Source organism: Myotis myotis, unplaced genomic scaffold (genome assembly GCF_014108235.1).
Source record: "Myotis myotis isolate mMyoMyo1 unplaced genomic scaffold, mMyoMyo1.p scaffold_m19_p_12, whole genome shotgun sequence".
Lineage (NCBI taxonomy): Eukaryota > Metazoa > Chordata > Mammalia > Chiroptera > Vespertilionidae > Myotis > Myotis myotis.
The window spans coordinates 17,717,069-17,737,769 of record NW_023416316.1 but is presented as its reverse complement, the minus strand read 5'-3'; the positions used below and the strand labels follow the sequence as shown (position 1 = coordinate 17,737,769).

General features: G+C 48.1%; 1 protein-coding gene across 19 annotated transcripts in view; it reads right to left on the bottom strand.

The window, feature by feature from the left end:
- The window catches only part of PTPN3 (protein tyrosine phosphatase non-receptor type 3), a 131,260-nt gene that overhangs the window by 29,789 nt on the left and 80,770 nt on the right, over window positions 1-20,701 (bottom strand). For 13 of the 19 annotated variants that reach the window (XR_004971186.1, XM_036330062.1, XM_036330060.1 and 10 more), the window contains 6 exons: window positions 19,607-19,694; window positions 16,203-16,291; window positions 15,083-15,146; window positions 13,567-13,739; window positions 10,122-10,256; window positions 7,894-8,070 (listed from right to left, as the gene is read on the bottom strand). Coding sequence is in view for 18 of the 19 variants with exons in the window: in XM_036330062.1 (XP_036185955.1) it covers window positions 7,894-8,070; window positions 10,122-10,256; window positions 13,567-13,739; window positions 15,083-15,146; window positions 16,203-16,291; window positions 19,607-19,694 (726 nt within the window). In the remaining variant the exon portion in view is untranslated. Of the gene's footprint in view, window positions 1-7,893; window positions 8,071-10,121; window positions 10,257-13,566; window positions 13,740-15,082; window positions 15,147-16,202; window positions 16,292-19,606; window positions 19,695-19,850; window positions 20,007-20,701 lie in introns of those variants that run through there. The other 6 variants (XM_036330063.1, XM_036330064.1, XM_036330077.1 and 3 more) reach the window with 4 other exon arrangements.

Below are 20,701 nucleotides of genomic sequence, written 5' to 3'. Positions count from 1 at the left end.
TATTTGATCAGAGCAAACATGACTGACTATGGAGGCCTGACATCCCACAGTTGTCACGAACACTTGCAACCTTAGAGAGCTCCAGAGGTCAAGCTCAAGGCTCTGGTGCCTCCAGAGTCCAACGGGCCACTCTGGTCCCTATCTGGCCTAAATGTCACCACCTGTAGTTTGGGGGGGAAGAGGGGAAAAGGGCAGGGCAGATCTCAGCTCCCTTCCCAGCTGCACGAGAAGGTGACGGGGAAATGGACCAGCTACTCAGATGCATGTCTCCATCCTTCCGAAAGCCTTTTCCTTCTGTCTCAATCCTGCTGACAGCTCTGCTTCTCAGAGCTCGCGGCTACCCAGAGGGGATGGGACTAATGCTGCATATTCAGGGCAATTTATGTTAATCCTAGTTTGTGTTATTTGCCTGTGACTCCATTAGTTGTCCATGTTGAGATTACCGGTATATGTTTTATTTTTCTCTAACATGGGTCTTTCTGCATCTTAATCATTGGATTCATATTTGATCAGAGCAAACATGACTGACTATGGAGCCAATATGGTAGCCACCAGTCACACATGGCTATTTAAATTTAAATAAATAGAGATTAGAAATTTCTTCAATTGTACCAGCGCTTTTAAAAAATGATCAATAGCCCTAGCTGGTGTGTTCAGTGGTTGAGCAGTGGTTAGATCCTGCGCACCAAAGACCCTGTGTTCGATTCCTGGACAAAGGCACATAACTGGGTTGCGGTACAATCCCTGCCCTAGTAGGGGCGTGTGCAGGAGGCAACCCATCAATGTATCTCTCTCACATTGATGTCTGTCTGTCTCTCTCTCTCCTTCCCTCTCCCTCCCTTCCTGTCTCTCTAAAAACCAATGGAAAAAATATCCTGTGGTGAGGATTAAAAAATAAATTGGGAAAAAAAGTCAATAGTCTCATGAGGCTAATGGTTCCTATACTGGACAAGCGCAGTTATAAAACATTTCCAGCATCACAGAAGTTCTTGGAGAACTACAGAGTTAGAACTAAACAGTCCTCTATGTTCATCGGGTCCGACTCCCCTTCACAGATGAAGGAACTATCGTCCAGAGACGCTGCGTGGTTTGACCAAGGACACAGCTTTCCCCTCACTTAATGGACATGAGTCGCTGAGCATCTCTTTCCTCTCCAGGCTACGCCAAGTCTGCTCCTAAGCCGCCCTCCACACCATTCCCTCCCACCCAACCCTCCACCACCACACAGCCTCTAACCTCAAAGGGCGTACAGGGAGTACCATCTCAGCTGCCACTGTTTAGGACACTCAACTTCCTGCGTCACACACACCCACACTAGACCTCCCTCCAGAGCCACAGGCCTAGCAAAAGATGCCTTAAAAAGCCTACAGAATACAAGATTTTCCTCTTGTTCTACATACAGGGTTCAGTGATGGGAGAGGTGAGTAGATGAAGACAGTCAGTGAAAGAGACAAAAGACAGTTGCTGCTGCCTCTTATTAAATCATTATTTCAAGCCCTTATCTGTGAATTTTTCATTAAGTTAGGGCTTCTCTGTTTCCTAGTAAGTTTGAGTTACCTTACTTTAAATACAAAATCAGTATCCTATTTAATTTATTGAGTCACAATTCCAACTTATTGGAATATAAAAATTCAATTACAGGCCAGTGTAGGAATATAGCTACATGCAAGAGAAGAGTTTGGCCTCACGGTTTTCAAGTTGAGGGAAAGGTATGATGGATGGGAAGGCATTTCAGGAAGGATCCTTGGGGACTGAAGCTGTAGACAAGTGGTAAGTTTTCAGACTAAAAATGAATTTACTTAAGGCTACAAAAAACAAAACAAAATCTCTCCCACAAGTAGGGTAACTTGCCTATATTTGCATGTGTACAAGAACACCCCCTAGTGGCAGACAAGGTTTAGGAAACCCTATGTCCTGAACTTCCAATAGGAAGAAGATGCAAGCAGCACACACATTTCACACGTGTGGAAGACTGTGGAGGGTGACGGCGATGGAGAGGGTGAAGGGCATGCAAACAAACAAACAAACAAACAAAAAAACACACACACACACAGGTGAGCAAGGTGACAAAGCAGAAGAGAACAGACTAAAGTCAGTAAAATTCTAATGTATTTTATAGTCACTCTTTTTCTAAAATTTTTAACGTGTGGATTACATCATCCAAGGTTTTAAAGTACTTTTCCTTTCAGCATAAAACGGCCCATAGTACTCATACAATACATTTAAAATAATACATTTAAAGCCAGGATGTGCCCCATCCTGCTTTCTAAGTAGGGTCAGAGAGGTTACTTTTATTAAACATGTGACGGCAGCTTTTGGCTGATCAACTGTGTACAGACGATCCCTGCAGGCTGCAGGGACGTTCTGCTCAGCATGGAGGACGGAAAGACAGATGGTGAGGAGGACATCAAATGACAAGGAGCAATGAGACCGTGGCAGCTGGACACAGCACGGGGATGCCAGGAGCGAAGACGCCAAACCACGCTGGCTTCCTCTCTTCTGGGGGCAGGATGTGTGTGCTAACGAGCGGAGAGCCTAGTGGGTGAGGAGGGAGCGGTGAAGGGAGCTGTGGGTGGAGCCAGGGCTCCAGGGGAAGGAGTAGGATGAGGGAAGTAAGAAGAGAGGGCGGCTGGAGGAAGCAGGCAGGTGACTAGGGCTGGAGGAGGGAGCAGAAGCAAGAGGTTTGTCCCTGAGGCAGGAAGGGGGCACCTGTCAGAGGAGGAGGGACTGGAAGGGGACTGCCACTGCCATCTGGGATCCAGAGTAGCCAGGGAGGGGCTGACCAGCCCCAGCTCCCTGGGAATCAAGGGGTGGAGACAGGCAGGCAGGCAGGCCGGCCGCCCTCAGCTCCAGAACTGTGGATGTGCCTTCAGAAACAAAGGCCATGGTAGCATTCTTTCCTCTGAAGAGCAATGTTAGAGTAGAAATGGCAGGACTGCCCATGCAGAAGAGACTCCTGCGTGATGCTTCCCTCGCCCCTCTTTCCTACACCTGAGATAATGACAAATACCTCCGCCCCTAGCCTGTGCGGGGGAGCAGCTGTGCTCCCACGGAGGGTTCCGCAGCCCTAACTCGCTATGGCGGTAGGATAGGTGGGACACAGCGGGGCCACTTCCCGTCACGTTTCTCTCTGAGTCTCTGAGCTTCTTGCAGTCGGGAGAGAGCCCAGACCTCTTTCCACTCCTGTCCAGATGCACGTAAGGCTCGGCCAGGCACGCAGAGCGCGCTCCGTGAGGACGCTGGGCGAATGAAGGAGAAGATGCCTTCACGCGGTTCCTGGGGCTCGTGGCGTTACTCTAAAAGAGCACGGAATTCTCTCGGAAACCGGGAAGCTCAGGTGAACGGAGGGTGGGTGGGTTCAGCAGTTCTCAGCGTCTGGAAGATCAGAGCTCCCGAGAATGCGACAAGGATCTCCTTAGCATGCGGGCTCTGCCTCGGCAGCTCGCTCAGAAGGCTCCGTTTCTTGTGAATAAAATTCCTGGAGAAATGTTTCTCAGGGACCCTCACATAAGGGCCGCTGAGTAACAGAAAGATCGGTGTCTTAAGCTTGGGCTCTTGTGATATGGAGGCATTCTGAACATGCCATGCTTATCTTGGCAATGAACCCAGGGAGGGACAGCCAAGTGCAAGGAAAATGAGTGCAACACTCCTAAGGAAACCCTGCTGCTGGCCGGTCTCTGTGGGAGACACTTAGACGGGGCCCAGACCCTGTCACCAAGTTCCAATCTGGGTGCCAAGGGTGGAGAGTGGCCGGAGGGATTGGAGTTGTTTAATTTAAAGGACAGTGCGTGGGCCGTCAGGTAGGACTGGAAACAGACCCCCTTTGTGGTGTCCCAGGAGCTCGAGGCAGGGACCGGTGGACGTGCTGGGTCCCTGCCAAGGAGGAGGCGCTGCCCAACCCCGGAACAGGCTGCCACCCTGCAGGAGGGCTCCCCGTCACCAGGTGACAGGGCCTGGGGGATTCCTCCATGGCCGATGTGGCTGAGAGGGGGATTCCTAAGTACCTTCCAATGCACAGAAATAGTTTAAAGAAATTTTTTTCCTCCCTGCCGTCATAAAGGCAAATTTAAAAATTTAACAGTGGTCAACGCACATATAACATGTATCATCGTCACCATGCTTGAGTGCAGCAGCCCTGGGGCATTCACATGGTGTGTGCACAGAAGCTCTGAAATAAAAAGTGGCAGCCGCCCTGTGTCCCACGGAACAAGGCAGCTCTGAAGAAAGAGACGAGCGAACCGCAAAGGCACCGGTGACCACGCAAAGCCCGCCGCCCTCTGTGGAGTGTCTCCTCTGGTGATCCAAACCACGGGTAAAATGACAGCGGCGTTCTTCACACGCACCCCGGATCTGCCCGCAAACCTGCTTCCCTCCAGGGTCTGCTCGGCGGCAAAGCCATTTTCCCTCTAGGGGACCTCCCCTCCCGTTTTTCTGGGTGGTGGGGTGGTTGGTTTGGGTTCTTCTGCCACGAAGGAAACTTCCTTCTCTGCAGATTTTGGCCTTTGCTCTGAAACAAGGAAGGGAAGGCAGGAGCCTGGGGAGGAACGCGTACAGCCAGCCCACTTGGGCACGAAGCAAACTGCCAAGGATGGGTATCTGTGATCCCAAACTTCGCTGTGCTGCTCTGAGCACGGTCCCGCCCCCGGTGACTCTTCCGCCCGAGAGCGTTCAGAGACCCTGAGCTACGCCACTGGGTTTTAAGCTAGAGTCTAACCGCTCTTTTTCTTCCTTTCTCTTTCTCCTTCTTGCTTGAATGGGTGCAGAACATTACGTTAATTCTGCTTTCTAAAAGGAGCCCTCCTCGCTGCCTGAGTCGTATTCATCTGATTTCTCTGACAGAATCCTTTTCGCCTCTTAACGCAGATCTGCTGTATAAAACATGTCAAACGTCTCTTAAACATTTTGCAAATACTGAAATAACCACAGTTTTTTTTCACCAAGTACAGCTCAACCTTCCCTTCTTGTTGAGGGCAACAGACAGCCCCCACCCCCAGACGCCCAGGGAGGCCAGCTGCCTCTGGGGACCCATCAGCCAGAAGGGGTCCCCCACCTAACTGAGGTGGTAGGGGCTGCAGCTTTTCAACTGTTCATCCCACTGATAAGTGCAGAGGCTATTTGACTGTGAGACATCTATTGTCAGCGCCCCTGGCAAAGCCCCAACAAGGAAAGCTGCCTTTGAATCACTGTTATTTCTAACTTTTTTAAATTTTAAAGTGTTTTTATTGATTTCAGAGAGGAAGGGAGAGGGAGAAAGAGCTAGAAACATCACTGATGAGAGAGAATCATTGATTAGCTGCCTCCTGCACGCCCCCCCCCCCCCCCCCCCACTGGGGATCGAGCCCGCAACCCAAGGCATGTGCCCTTGACCAGAATCGAACCCAGAACCCTTCAGTTCACAGGCTGACACTCTATCCACTAAGCTAAGCCAAACCAGCTAGGGCGCTACTTTTAATATTTAGCTGCAAAATGAAAAAGTGCCCAAGAAGGACACGTCTTACAAGGTCTGGCGGAAGTGTTTCAGAAAGAATGGATGTGCAATGCGTAGGGGTGAGCAGGGCCAGCAATGTCTTAAACAGGGCTGGAGGAAGTGAATTTGAAATTTAACTGAAATGACCTTAAATTAGAACAGCCTCTGTGGCTATTGGCTCCTGGACTGGACTGTGGAAGGCCTAAAGATGCTCTGCAGTTCCATGGTGTGGCGGCAGACCAGGGAAATCGGATGCAGGACACACAAATCTGAGAACCTTCAGACAATTCCCCAGAACCAGCAAAGGGACAGAGCCCCAGAGTACGACGATGAAGGCTGATCATGTGCCATTTACCCCGCTTGTCCAGAGGCCCCTGAAGGCAAAGATTGGTCTAATTCATCTCGATGTTTCCTCAATGAGCCTTGAAGATGTATAAAGTGTGCTGCTGGATTAAAACTTCCTCACTGCCCAGCCAGTGTGGCTCAGTAGTTGAGTGTCAACCTATGAACCAGGAGGTCATGGTTCGATTCCCGGTCAGGGCACATGCCTGGGTTGTGGGCTCGATCCCTTGTAGGTGACGTGTAGGAGGCAGCCAATCAATGATTCTCTTTCATCACTGATGTTTCTATCTCTCTCTCCCATTCCCTTCTTCTCTGAAATCAATAAAAACATATTAAAACAAAAAACAAACAAACAAAAAAAACCCATCCTCACAGCATTGGACAGAGTTCCTCTCCCTGCACCTGACGCTGAGCTGTGCCGTTAACAGCACTTCCTGTGGTGATGGAAACAGACTTCATCTGTGCCATCCAACACGGTGGCTACTACCTACATGTGGATCTTGAGCACTTGAAATAAGGATATGTGACTGAGGAACCAAATTTAAATTTTATTTTCCTTTAAATAATTTCAATTGGAATAACCACATGTGGCTAGTGGCTACTGGACTGGTCAGGGAAGGCCTGGCTGCTCCACAATTCCATAACCAGACTGCAAACCGCGGTGGGAAGATCTGATATGAGGCTGTGCCTGGGTTTCCCAGAGCCCCTGTCAGGTCCCCAAACCCTCCTTCTCCTTTCGGCAAAGTGACAGAAGCCCACCGCAGACGCAAACCAGTTGGAGTGATGCATGCCTGCACGCGCATCTCTAGATTGGCAAAGCCGGGGTCACACAGAGGAACGTACCCGCTTCCGCTGCAGCCTCACCAGGCCTGCAGTTGGAGCAAGAGATAGTGATCATTTCAACAAAAGCATTGTCCAAGCTCGGGTCACGAGGAAATAATGGCCAGAGGGATTACTTAACTAGACGTGTTAAGAACACAGATAAGCTGGAAACCGTGACTGCTGTGGTCCCGGACAGCAGAGAGGCAGCAACTGCACATGTACTATGTGGGAAACGAGGTTTGCAATTTACTTGTGAGGCCTAGAGGACAATCAGGTTGCATTTAATGCTTAAAACCAGGAGCTAGAGTGGTAAAAAGTGACCGATTAACTAAAATGCCTCCTTGTGAACCCTATGCTGTTGGGGGGAGGCATTATGTTTATATTTGAGGGTTAGTATAGGACTTCACAGAATGGATACCTATGGCCATGGCTGACTAGTTGACCCCATCCCCCTTTAGCTTAAGTTGTTATTTTATTTCTTTAGGACCTGTATCTTCTCCACTTCAAAAAAATGGTTTGAGATGGCTTACCCTACAATGTACAGATATGGCAGAACTGTGAACTCATTACAACAAGAGAAAAAATAAAGCCCATTAAGGAAGAGGAGGGAGTCTATCAGAAACCTGGGCTCAGGGAAGACAACTCAGCTGAGCACGTCATGGAGCTCGGGGCTCCCTGGTAATGAAGTCAAACAGGGAACTAGCGCCTTAGATACGTCTTACTGAATAATAACAGGACTCAGGCTAGTATTTTAGGAGAGATCTTTTTCCTGGCCTTGAGAGGCGTTGGTCACATTTAAAAAAGGAGAGTGGGGATATAAAAGAACTTGACGCAAACTGTCCTTGATACAAGCTGAACAGAAAATCAGAGATGTTCTACGCATGTTTTTTCTTTGTATTAACTACTCATTAAAGACAAAATGGAAACAAAACCACAGAGGGCATGCCGTGGTTCTGTGTAGAAACTTATTTCCAGGGATCGGGAACCCGGGAGCAGTGAAATCTGACAATCTAGAGAAATATTACTGTGGTTAACATGTCTATGCCTCTGGGGAATGCGGAATGAGACTGAGCTTTGCTCACAGACAGGTAACAACTCTGAGAAGTCCAGCCCCAGACCCCAGGCCCCCAGCCTGTCTTCCAGTGGGCACCCTAGGGAGCGGGCTGCCGCCTCCAGCCCTCAACTCCGGCCATCTGGGCCTCAGCGAACTCCTCAACAGTCAGCACAAGCAAGTAAAAAGAGAGAACAACCCAATCGCTTACTCTTGGTGAGGGCTCTGGTTCTGAGAAACCTCCGAATCGCTGTCTTTCGGGGAGAGGGAGCCCTTGTAGGTGTAAAACACATCCTCGGTTTCGGTAATGTACGTCATCTCGTTGGCGAGGTTATCCGCGGAAGAGTGCCGTGGCTTTCGGATTTCATGCCGGAGCCGAGGACTTCGCCTGGGTAGGGAAAAGGTGGAGCGTGAAGTGTTGAAAGCAAATTCCACTTAAAAACATTTTTTTTATCACACACCAGCGATCTGACTTTGTGCCCTGACCTTTCTAAGAATGACCAGGCTGATGCTGTTGGAAAGTTAAAAGCCAGTTAACCCGTTACTACCCCAGAGTCCACCAGGGGCCACGTGGGTCCCCAATACTGTCAGCCCAGCGGTGCAGCCCCCAGGTGGCTCAGCTTCATAAAGAGGCAAAGGAGACTGGTTTATGCCCTTTGGGAAGGCACTGAGTATTGATGTAGGGTGAGCCATTCTTCAAGGATAAGTCAAGCTCTCAATGCATAAATAATTGGCCATACTGACTGCTGACCAGACAATTTTCCTGATTCTCTTGAACAGGAGAAATAAAAGGTTTAGAAGTCAAAACTCAAACCTTATTTCAACTACTAGTACATCCCTTCATGCAGAGTTCACTTGATCCAAGAAGAAATGTTCGCTCTGTAAAAACATATCCCTTATGTGATGTTCGATGGGCATCACAGCACTATCCTTTTCCTCTGATAGCAGCAGTAGCTGTGTGACCTTAGACAAGTCACCTCACCTCCCTGGGCCTTAGCTGCACCTGCCTGCTCCTGAGAATAAAGCAGAAGAGGCGATGTTCTCAGGACGCCAGGCAGCCCCTGGGCATCGGCTATTGCAGTGGCGATTCCAGGAGCTTAGCTTTCTAAGTTCTATTTTCCCTTGGCTTTTCCTCCTGCCCCTTGTGAGCCATCTGTCCTTGGGGCTGTCAGGGCCTCCACTATTCACCACCCCCTGGGCCTGGACAATCAATAACACGGTGTCCACAGTAGAGCAGAAAGGCTGGTAACTCCCTAGGGAGGACCTATAAATAGCATCAGAGCTCCCGCCAAGGGTGTGGCAACATCAAACCCAGCTGTCCTCCTGGGTGCCATCCTGGGCCTCTGCTGTCCCTGGCACTGCTGCCTAAGATACTTTCAGGCAAATTAAGCTACTTTATAGCGTAAATTTACCTCTTAAGAATGTGGGCCCATATCTTGGAACCCAAGAAACAAACCTGCTCGGCCCTGTTACGACTAACAACAAATACCATCGTCATCCCTGCCCAGGGCATTGGGCTCCAGTGGCAGGTCCTTACCCAGAGGCCTGTGAGAATTTCCCTCAGCCTGGGAACTCAAAGGTTCACAGGTCTTTCGTGAGTAGAACAGAAAGCCACACTCCTATCCTAGCATGGAGCTGGGGCAATGTTTTCAGATGGGTGTCCCTTCTGCAGCTGACGCCAGGGTGCTGGGGAGGCACTCACAGAAATCGCCTGATGCCTTTGGGGGAACATTGTAATAAAATAACAATAATAATCCCACCTCAAGCTATTTATTTAGCATTACTTCTTTTATGGCAATTTTTATAATCCTTTTATATTTGGGGCGACTGAGACCAGAGAGGTAGAGAAACTTGTGAATGAGCAGGAAAGTTAAATCTGAGCCTGGGTTTTTCAGCTACAAACCCAGTGCCCTTCCCCGGTGCCCAACTGCCACTTCCTTCCTTTTCCCCAACTCCATCATCTTAAACAGTGGCAGGCTCCCTCCCCAAGTGCATTTGCTACTGTTGCTGAGGATCGCACGTCCGTCCGTCCGTCCATCAGTTCTATCGTGCTCCTGTATCAGGTTTCCCCAAAGTTTCTTCTGTGATGTTAATGGGAAACGTGAGATTAAATAAAACTCAACACACTCTTTATTACAGGACCTGTTAGAACATTAATTGCTCATGTGCACTCGCATTCCAAGAGGGCATTCCAGCAGGCTGCAGTTCTCAAATCTAGACCAAATAACTTTAAAAAAAAGAACATCCTGGCATTATCCACCAAGGACAATGTTTAGCTAGACGTGTGCCTTTTGCCAAAACAGTTTCCTCTGCAGCAGCCAAACCTGCCGATGCAAATTCTGTTGTCGGCCATCTCGATTTAGGAATTCATTATTTTCGTTTGTTTGTTTTTGAGAGAAAGTGCTTACGGGTGAGTAATACAAAAAAAGGAGGACGTACCAGTTGGGAGTAATAGGAGGGGACCGGGAAGGCAGGCTCTTGGTTTCTAAATGCTCCACGGATAAGGATCTCCGCATGGCTGGGTTCCAGACCATCCCTCCAATCACCTTTTTGCAATACTGGTTATTTACAGACCTGAAAAACCAGATGCAGGTTCACTTTCTACACTGACATGTTCAACAAGGAAGCCATTGCAGTGTAAGTGGAACGCTCTGCACACCCTCCCTCCCCGGACCCTGATAACACCGGCCGAGGTTAGCAGGAGTAGAGGTGCAGGGGTCAGAAGCGATCCTTTACTCTCCTTTTCTTTATGTTATTTTTTCTCTTCTGGTGAAGATTTCTCTCTCTCTCTCTCTCTCTCTCTCTCTCTCTCTCTCTCTCTCTTTTTGGTCTTAATTAAAGCACGCAAGCCGGGCATGTGCCCTTACCAGGAATCGAACCGTGACCTCCTGGTTCATAGGTCGACACTCAACCACTGAGCCACGCTGGCTGAGCTGAAGGTTACTTTTGAATTTTATTTGTACCGAGAATTTAAATCTTAGCTATCTAGATGCCTTAGAGTAGTGATGGCGAACCTTTTGAGCTCGGCGTGTCAGCATTTTGAAAAACCCTAACTTAACTCTGGTACCGTGTCACATATAGAATTTTTTCGATATTTGCAACCATAGTAAAACAAAGACTTATATTTTTGATATTTATTTTATATATTTAAATGCCATTTAACAAAGAAAAATCAACCAAAAAAATGAGTTTGTGTGTCACCTCTGACACGCGTGTCATAGGTTCGCCATCACTGCCTTAGAGAGTGAATTATTTCAGAGGATGAAGTTTGAAGCCAGTTTAGGGGAAACTCAGTTCTGGGATTTCTAGATTTTAAAAAATGTTTCGATATTGTATGAAAACATTCCACACGTTTGTTGCAGCCTAAAACCACCAACAGCAACAAAAGAACAAAGTCCCCAAGGACACAAACAACACAAAACAGCCCCTAGAATATCACTGCACTAATTTACAAGAAGTACCACTGTCACCCTCATCAAAATGTGCACAACAGCACTGCTACCAGAACCTACACCAAATTACCACTGACCGAGAGCACAGCACCGAGGGAGGGCAGCAAGCGGGCGATTCAGAGGTTTAACGTAGCGGCTCCCCAAAGGATGTGTCATGGGTTATTAATAGGTACACTTTGGGGGAAAAAAAAGTGTTCCACTGTCCCATAAGCTCGGAAAACACAGAATGGATTTCTTTTATGTGGACCCTCTCAGGCCTCATATGCAAATGTGTAGATGTATCTCTAGGGGTTCACCAAGTCGTGGAACCTCTCTAAGCCTCAGTTCCTCATCTGTAAAATGGGGCTGAGATGTCCCAGGACACTGAAGCTGACACTGGTAGTAAAGAGTTGCTGACCTGTGCCCCTGGACTACCCCCAACATCCCACCTGACCCCAGTAGCCAATGAAAGATGGCTGTAGGTTCTCTGACTCCTGAATCGGGCTGGCCTGTGACTGCTGTGACCCGAGCAGCTGGTCACAGCTGTGCCACTTCTGGACCCAGCCTTTACGATGATCGGCCACCTCTGTCTCAGACTCTTGGAGCCCTGAGCCTTGTGTATGAAACCCAACCATCCTGCTGGAGCGCTCACATGAAGAGGCCCTGGGAACACAGAGAGGGTGAGGGGTCCGGGTGAGCCAGCCTGCCAATCATTTCATCAAGGCACCAGGTGTGCGAGAGAAGTCCTCTTGGACTCTCAGACCAGACTAGCTACCAGCTGCATGTCGCTGAGCAGAGAACTGTCTGTCTGAGGCCTTCCCAAATTCCTGACCCACAAAATCTTGAGGTATAATACAACGGTTGTTGCTTTAAGTCACCAAAATAAAGGTAGCTTTTTCTGCCACAATGCATAACCAGATGCCCTCCCCCACACTCTATGCTGACTGCATTTTACAGATGAGGACACTGAAGCAGCAAAGTAAATTAAAACGGAAGTGGCACAGGTAGGATTTGAGCCAGGCTGCTCGGCACCAGAGTCCATGCTCTCAGCTGGCCGGAAGGAATGGGTCCAACTGAGGTAAGCACTGCATTCCAATAAGTTGTGTTCATAGCTTGTTCAGTAATACATCTCCTGAATGTGTAAAATACTAGACAGAATTATAAGAGCAAAAAACTTTGAGAATGTATTTGTTTGTGGTTTATCAGAACCTGAGAGAGAGCACGTAGCGCCATAAATCCTATCACTGATACTAACAGAAACTTCCTACTTATTGAATCTATAGTTACTTAATGATTATCAATGAAACAGGAAAGTCACTGGAGTTGTCTGACACAGCCCCATATATCAGAGACTGGCTCACACAGGGGTATTGTTAAGTTAGCAACAGCCACATCAACAATGCAAAAATCACAAAACCAATTTCTCAAACCAACAAATGATATACAAATCATAAAGAGTCACTGAGCCCAGCCAGGGTGGCTCAGTGGTTTAGCATCAGCCCATGAACCAAACGGTCCCTCCCGGTTCAATTCCCAGTCAGATCACATGCCCAGGTTGCAGGCTCGATACCCAGTAGGCAGGAGGCAGCTGATCGATGTTTCTATCTCTCTAAACCTCTCCCTTCCCCTCTCTCTAAAATCAATAAAAACATTTAAAAAAATAATTGATAAACAATTTCTGCTACAGCGTGTACTTAGAAGGCAATCTGAACACAAATACACAAAAATATACAAAGCATGGTTAGTTTATTTAGAGAATGAATTTTAATCTATATTAAAAGGTAAACATGTATAGGTTAACTTCTTTTACTTTACTACTTATTAAATACTTTGAATATTATTCTTGTACATAAGAGTACACATGGGATTGTACTTTTAAGAATTAAATATAATTATGTGCATGATGCAAAGCAAGCACTTAATGATCAGCTATAATTATTACTTGTAATTATAATTGCTATTTCATGATGGTTATATATAGCACATACCAGTCACTTGACTCTGGAAATCTTATTCATTCATTACTACGAAGCATCTGAGGGAATGAATATTCTGTGGGCAAGGCTGTCTTAGTGGCAGCGGGCCAGCAAAGCCCATATGCCAGCTCCACGGTGACCCTGAGTCATCGCCACGTGCTTCCCTTATTGTGACCCGGTGTGAGTGCAGCTGTGATGCTGGCTGCTCGGGACTCGGAGGAGAGCAGAGTGGAGAGGCAGAAACAGGCAATGGGAACATGAGCAGAAACCAAGCATGTGTGGAAAGAGACACCGCTGCCCCCGGAGGGAGGGACGGACGGCAGCCATGGTTCCGAGACCTGTCAGCAGCTCCGGCCCCAGCGCTGGGGGCCTCTGGGTGATGCCATCCCTCCCCCGACGGAGCATGTCCACCCCCCGGTGAGGACCAGGACGACGTGTTTACTTCTCAGTCTGGCGTGGAGACCAGCGTGTACTCACTTGTTGGGGTTCCTGGAGCCCAGCGTCCAGTACTGAGACAGAACATTCTTTTCCCGAGGCAGCAGCCTCTTTGCCTGAAAGAACGTATGGTGCTCGACACAGGATTTCCACAAGGTTTTGCAAGATCGGTAATTTAACATGTTGAAGGCCACAATGTGATCCCTGGATTCCGTCTGGGAGGAGAAACACAGTACAGGTTTCGTCGGCGCAGAAGCAGGCTCAAGGTCTCGGCATCTCACGCCACGCGGGTGGCAGTCACGTGAGACGCGGCAGAGCGCAGGAAACTGGCTCCCCAAGGCCTCGGCCACAGCCCCGTGTTGCAGGAACGCTCAGGAGTGGGCTGGTGCACCGTCTTCCTCGTGGGAAAGGCGACCCGCGTCTACTCTTCGTCAGTATCTGTGGTCCTTCGTGAGCACCTCCCTTTCAAAGGTGCCTACGTTTCTAGGTTGGATATATTTGGAACAACCAGAAGGGCTGTAGGGTACATTCCTTTGAACATTTAGCTCTGGGCAAATCTCTCCCCTGGAGAGAGAACTTTCTCACCCAGCAGGCCGCGGGAATAATTCCAGATCACCCTGGATTTCTCTACTTGCTTTCCACAAAGCAGAGTGAAACAGAGTGCTCGTGCGGAACCATCACCTTAATTATCTGCTTTCCTTTCAGCCGCCTGAGTTTAGGATTTGTTTTCGTGTTAAAGCACCATCATCCTGTGCATTTCTGGGCCACCTGGAATCCTGTGGGGATGCGGGGGGCGGAGGGCGGGGGGAGCCCCAGAGGCTAGCCCTGGTTTTCTCTGGGCTTTCGTTTCCTTGTTTCTAAGCGTTCGCTGCGATGGGAGCCATTCTAGGTTCACACTCTCTGCAACACTGGGAAATGGACACAGTGACAGTAAGTGAAAAGCCTGCAGCATAACCAGAGGGAGCGTGGTGCCATGAGACGGAGCGTGGTGCCTGGAAGGAGCGGCAGCTCTGGTTTACGTTCCAGCCCCTCCCCTTCGTAGCAGGGAGCCTCAGCTCCCTCACTGCTGAGCCCTTCTTCCTCACGGTCAACCAGACCGGTCCTCTCAGGAGACACGCACGAAGGCCAGCATGCACGCGGACACACCAAGGGAAGGGACAGACCCTGCTGACACCTACAGCTACGCTCCTGCGCCAGGCGCTCTGACCAATGCTCTTGTGTTTAATCCTCACGATTCCCGGAGAAGCAGGCAGTGCTGCATTTCTGTAAATAAGGTAACTCGGCTCGGCCAGGGGAAGGTAAGTAACCCGCCCCGTTGGTACGAGGCAGAGCTCGCCTGAATCCATCATCCGACCCCAAAGCAAGTTACTTCTCCAACCGGACAAGCAGAGTGAGTTCTACAGAGAACTGCTGGGTCCTCCGGGCTCCGAGCTCCGCTTTCTTCCCACCTAAGCCCTGCTCTTCCCTCCCTGCTCTGCACCTGGCCAGCTGCCTTCACCCGCTGAAGGAGCTGAGGTGGTGGAAAACGAGACACAAAGCAAGCGTAGGCAGAACTCACCTGCTTCTGTCGCTGATGTATAAAGAACTTTTTCCTTTTGAAAGAGATTTTTAGAATGTTCACCCTGCATGGAATAAAACACACCAAAAAAGCACATCGGGGATCAGCCGGGCGGTGGCTGACTCCTCCCAGTGTGCGTCCTCTGCTCCAGGGTCACGATGACCGGAGTTTACTTCCGTGTAGGAATGCTCCCGGCCCCATCGCCTCGGCCCCACACCAAGTAGCTGACTGAAGCCAGGAATCACATAGGAGCCGCTGGATTACGATGTAGCTTTTAAATAACAAGAACTACGGGCAGCACGCTCTTTGCTGCAGCTGCATTTGTGGTAGCTCTGCATGAGCTGGTGTGCACCTGGGGGAGGGTGGTGTGGAGCCGCAGAAAGAGGACCCACATCCCAGCTCCTTACTCAACAGCTGTGTGTCCAGCAGCCCCTGGATTATTTGCGTAACAACACAATTACAGCCTCGACTAACAGCATTTTTTATATACCAGGTCCCCTACTAAAAGCTTTACAAGCAGTCCCTCATCTAGCCTTGCAACAGCCTGAAAAGTACGTCTTATGACGCCCAGTTTTCAGATGAGGAAACTGAGGCTCAGAGGCATCACCTCAGTGCCCAACGAGGATGCTCGAAGTCGGGGTCTCTTAGTCCTCCACCGTGAACTCTGAACGGGGGACAGCGCTGCCTTGCCCATGGACTTGTCTTGTGGGGATTCAAGTCTTGGGTCCCCGGGGTTTTTAGACCAGAACCTAACATTTGGTAAAAAGTTCAATTAATCAGTAAACACCGCACTGAAAACACAGCTCTTGCCCAGAGAAAGTTCTCTGAATTCTGGCCAATGCGCTGCCCAGGATTTTTTAACTCCAAAACCTGCCTCGCACCATTTCATCCACATCGCCACAAGGGGACGCGGGGTGGGGCAGGGGATGCCGATGAAAACCGAAGTAACGTTCCCAAGTACTGACTCCGGATCAGATTCAGAGGTCGGAGGTGAACACTTGGGAGGGAGTTTCCATCCCTCTTTTTAGAAATAACCGTTTAAAATTAGAGCTGACATTACTTTGGTTCAGCATATTTGTAAGGCATGATGCAGAAATAATTAGAACCGGTTTGCACTTACCAAGGATAGAAACTTGTGCAAATATATTTTCGGTACACAGCAATGCCCGCGGAAGCAATTCCAATCATTAGATCTAAATTGTGCAGGTCCTGTCAAAAGGAAGAGCTCAGATTCACAGCCTGCTCCGGTCAGGCCCACGTCCTCTGGTATCTCCCAAGCACCCACGCTTTCATAAACAGCAACGCGCAGAAGCTCCGAAGGGAAAACGTTATGGAGAAGAGGCAAAAATCCCCTCCTAATGGACACTTAAGATCTAAGTATTAGCACCAGGTTCTTCTAAAGTGAACGCACTGACAGTGACACCCCCTCCACCAGTTTCAAAAAGTTACCAGGCCAGTCTGCTCATTCCACAGAATCACTGAGATGAAACTTGAGTTTCCATTTTCAACAGTTAGTATGAGGTGTCATATTAAAATCACAAAGGCCCTGCGCCTGCACAGCTTTCTGTAAATCTCAACTCCTGCCACTAGAATGGAGTGTAAAACCACAGATTCTAAATTCAATTAAGATGTGAAAGCTGCTCATAAATCCAATTAAGTTCAACATCTGCTAAGAACCCGTGTGCTAGGCGTGCCGTAGATGACGAAGATACAGAAGGAAGATACAGCAACTATACGCAGTTTAAGTTTGTTTGCAAACAAGGTATCAGTAAATAAAATTTAAAAATAAAACAGCTCCTTCCCGGCCCTGGCCCAGTAGCTCAGTTTGTTAGAGCGTCATCCCAATACACCAAGGTTGCAAGTTCAATCTCTTGTCACGGCACATACAAGAAGCAACCAATGTATGCATAAATAAACGGAACAAGTCGATGTTCCTCTCTCTCCTTTCCCCTCTCTCTCTCTCTCTCTCAAATCCGTATTTACCCGATCAGATACTTGAAATTACAAAGCAAGAGCAGAGTTTGACTCTGCCTGTGTTATTTTGGGCTACTGAGTGTCAATTTTTCCTTTTGTACAATTAGGATTACCGGGCCCACCTCCAAGGGTTATCAGGCTGAAATTAGGGAACATAAGTAAGGAACACAGGACAGGCTTTGGGGACCACTCACTTTGGAGAAAATGATGTGAACACGGGAATTAGAAAAACTGGTCAAAGAACACAGTGCACGTATCATGAAGGATCCAGAGAGCATTCGCTATTGGGCACCCAACTGAAATCACACACATAAGCAAAACCAAATTTCCTTGGTGGAAACGAGGGTTGCATTTAAACATGACACTTGGGACCAAAATATAGGGAAAAATACTAAGCAGGTGGTACAGACACACAAATTAGCAAATAAAGTCAAAGTGGAGCGCAAAACAAGGAAATCAATGAGTGGCTTGGGTGGCAGTGACCTGGGTCTCCAATCTCCTAGGCCTGTGGTCTTTCAGTCTGCACTTCAACCCCGGCAGCACAGGCAGTTACGGATCCCTAAGTTCCCATGCCCATCCCAACATCTCCCAGCTCCACTTGAATGAGGCAGGGCCACAGGGCTAGTTCTGGCCAATGTGCTATATGGTCGGAAGTGACAGTGTGTCTCTTATGAGTGGTGTGCAACCCCCCAGCTTCCTCTTGTGACAGGCGCGAGGCCTTGTGTGAAGATGGTGAGGCCACTAGACTGCTGAGTCATACCTGGAGGAGGGCCGCCCTGGAGTTGTCAGGACCCGCTGCAGACTCTGAACTACTGAGAAACTTGGTGGTATTAAGTTTCTGAGATTTAAGGGGTTTTGGTTGATGCGGCATAGCCAGGGGTAACCCAACTCCCTCTGATACCTTGCAGGTGTCAGCTGGCCTCAGGACCCTCATGGGGCAATGGGGGTGGGGAGAACACGGATCAACTGGAGCGGGTATAAAGCCTACTTCACCACTGAAGAAAGCTCTCCACAACATTCCACTAGAGAGAAAATATTATTTGCAAATGGAGTAAAATTTAATGGTCAAGTCCCAAAGTTCGTATTTTGTAAGATCCAGTATCTTCAAAAAAAAAATTTTTTTTGTATTGATTTCAGAGAGGAAGGGAGAGGGAATAGAGAAACATCAATGATGAAAGAGAATCATTGATTGGCTGCCTCCTATACACTCATTACTGGGGATTGAGCCCGACACTTGTACACGTGCCCTTGACAGGAATCAAACCTGGGACCCTGCAGTCCGCAGGCTGATGCTCTATCCACTGAACCAAACTGGCTAGGGCTAGGTTCAGGATGTTTTTCCTACTTTATTACCTATGTCATAACTTGCCTGCCACAGTTATGGGCCTGAAGAAAATGTTTGTTTGCATTCTAAAAACATTACACAGAGATAAAATTTGGCCATTGACTCAACTTCCCTTAGTCTCATCTGCAAAATGAGATAATTAGACTACCAATTTCAAAGGTTACTATAATCTTTAAATGAGACCTTATGGTTTCATATGAGACCATCTGGACCAAATGACTAGGTGTTCCCCCAATTACTTTCTTCCTTTTGGATATGATGTGGGCCAATTACAGCTATAAAAAGTAAAGGTCAGATATCAATTAGAAAGGGCTGGGGTCATGTACTGAAGCCACTACTTATGTGCTATTAAGTCCACGAGTATCAGTTACTCCATCTGTAAAAAGGGAGTAATGACAATACCCCATGGGAAATAAGCCACTGTGTGGCAGATGAAAAGTGCTCAGAAAATAATGTTGGTCCATTTTATTTAGAAAGTCACAGCCAGCCCTGGCTGGTATTGTCCAGTGGTTAGAGTGTCAGCCTAAGCACCAAGGGGTCTCGGGTTCGATTCCTGGGCAAGGGCACATACCTGAGTTATAGGATCGATCCCTGGCCCTGGTTGGGGACGCCTGGGGCAGGCAACCAATCCATGTGTCTCTTTCTCAAGATGTTTTTCCCTCTCCCTCTCCCTCCCTCCCTTCCACTCTCTATTAAAAAAAAAAAAAATCAATGGAAAAAATATCCTCAGGTGAAGTTTAACAACAAAAAAAGTCACAACCAATTTAAAATATTGATTTTCATAATCACACAATGATAATTTTTAAAAGACGATGATATTTAAGTAATTCGCTCTAATTTGAGCAGCACTAAGATTAAATAGTAGAAACTGTAGCTTACTAAAGTGTTACTCAGAAAACAGACTTCTCTACCATTTTTGCTTCTTTTAACCACAATATAAAATAGCCATACAAAAATTACTTGTTTTTAATCCTCATGACCTTCCCCAAATAAAGTCTTCAAGTACAAAGGCAACCATGAAAAAAGCAACTGAAGAAACAACCAGCAAAACTCGATATGACTTTATAAACTTCCAAACGTCTAAAAAAAGGTTGTTGTTTATTTTATTTTATTTTTTGCAAAAGCAAGACTTTTAGAAGTTTCCAAACTTTCAGAAATTAAAATCAAAGTAAGTTTTTGAAGCCAAATGTGCCCCAGGTACCTACCCTACCACTGTGCAGCTCCACGCCATAGAAGTCGAGGGTCCGTGCTATGTTGATGAAGCAAGATTCCGCTTCTGACTGCTTCAGCCCGCTACAGAAGAGAGGAGAAACAGCGTTCACCCACGAGAGGATGGCAACTCCAATTTAAAAAATGAAGACAAGAAAACTAAAAAATCTGATAGCATTACTCTAAGGTTTCTAAATGCCTCATGGTACCTAACCCTAAATTCCTTAAGCTTAGTCTCACCCTAAGTTCTACTAAACCAGGTTTTCCTTCTTGTCCACTAAGACTTCTAGCCCATCATTTCGTTATTAAATACGCCTTCTCCTTTAGTAGGCTCTCCATGATCAGACAGCAACGGCTGTCGCCTTCGGAACCCCCACCCTACTTATTCCAAGTTGTTTAGTAGGTGCTCGGTAGGTCTTTCTGCCTTTATCTACCCTTTTAGCAGCAGCCTCCAACTTCCAAACGTCACCGTACTATTTTAGGACGCTGGCTTCTGCCCGGGGAGCAATTCTGGGAGACAGGATTGGCGGTGCCTTTTAGAAGGGACGCTGGGTGCTTGGCCTTTGTTTTTATGGCCTTCCCAAGCATGTGAGGTCCCTTGAGACCCGGCCTTCCAGTCAGGGGGGGCCAGCAGCTGTGAGTCAGCTGAGGCGAGGGACCAGGAGGAGGCCAGATGGGACGTGTCTGTTGCAGTGAAGGCTTGGCCCCAGGCAGCCGCAGACGCCTGGGGCTCCATTCTGGAAGTGAGGCAATTTCATGACCTGATGCCAAGAGAGGGCTGTGGACTGAGCCAGCCTGTCAGCACTTTTGTCCACCTGCCTGTGCATTCCACCCCACCTGAAGGCACGGGGCCATTTTATTCAATGGGGTGAACTGTTCAAAGGGTTGCCTGGGAGGGCCCATTAGTGGGGCAGTCAGATTTAAAAAGGGCCTTTCCTTCAGGAGTTAACGGATTTCAACTGCCTCCTGACAAAGAAGGCAGCAAATCGCCCTGAACTCTTACCGCATTTTACACTTTACAGAAAGCCAGTCCTGCCAAATATACATGCCCTCGTTACAGCTCAAAGGTTCGCAAACCCCCCACATCCTGA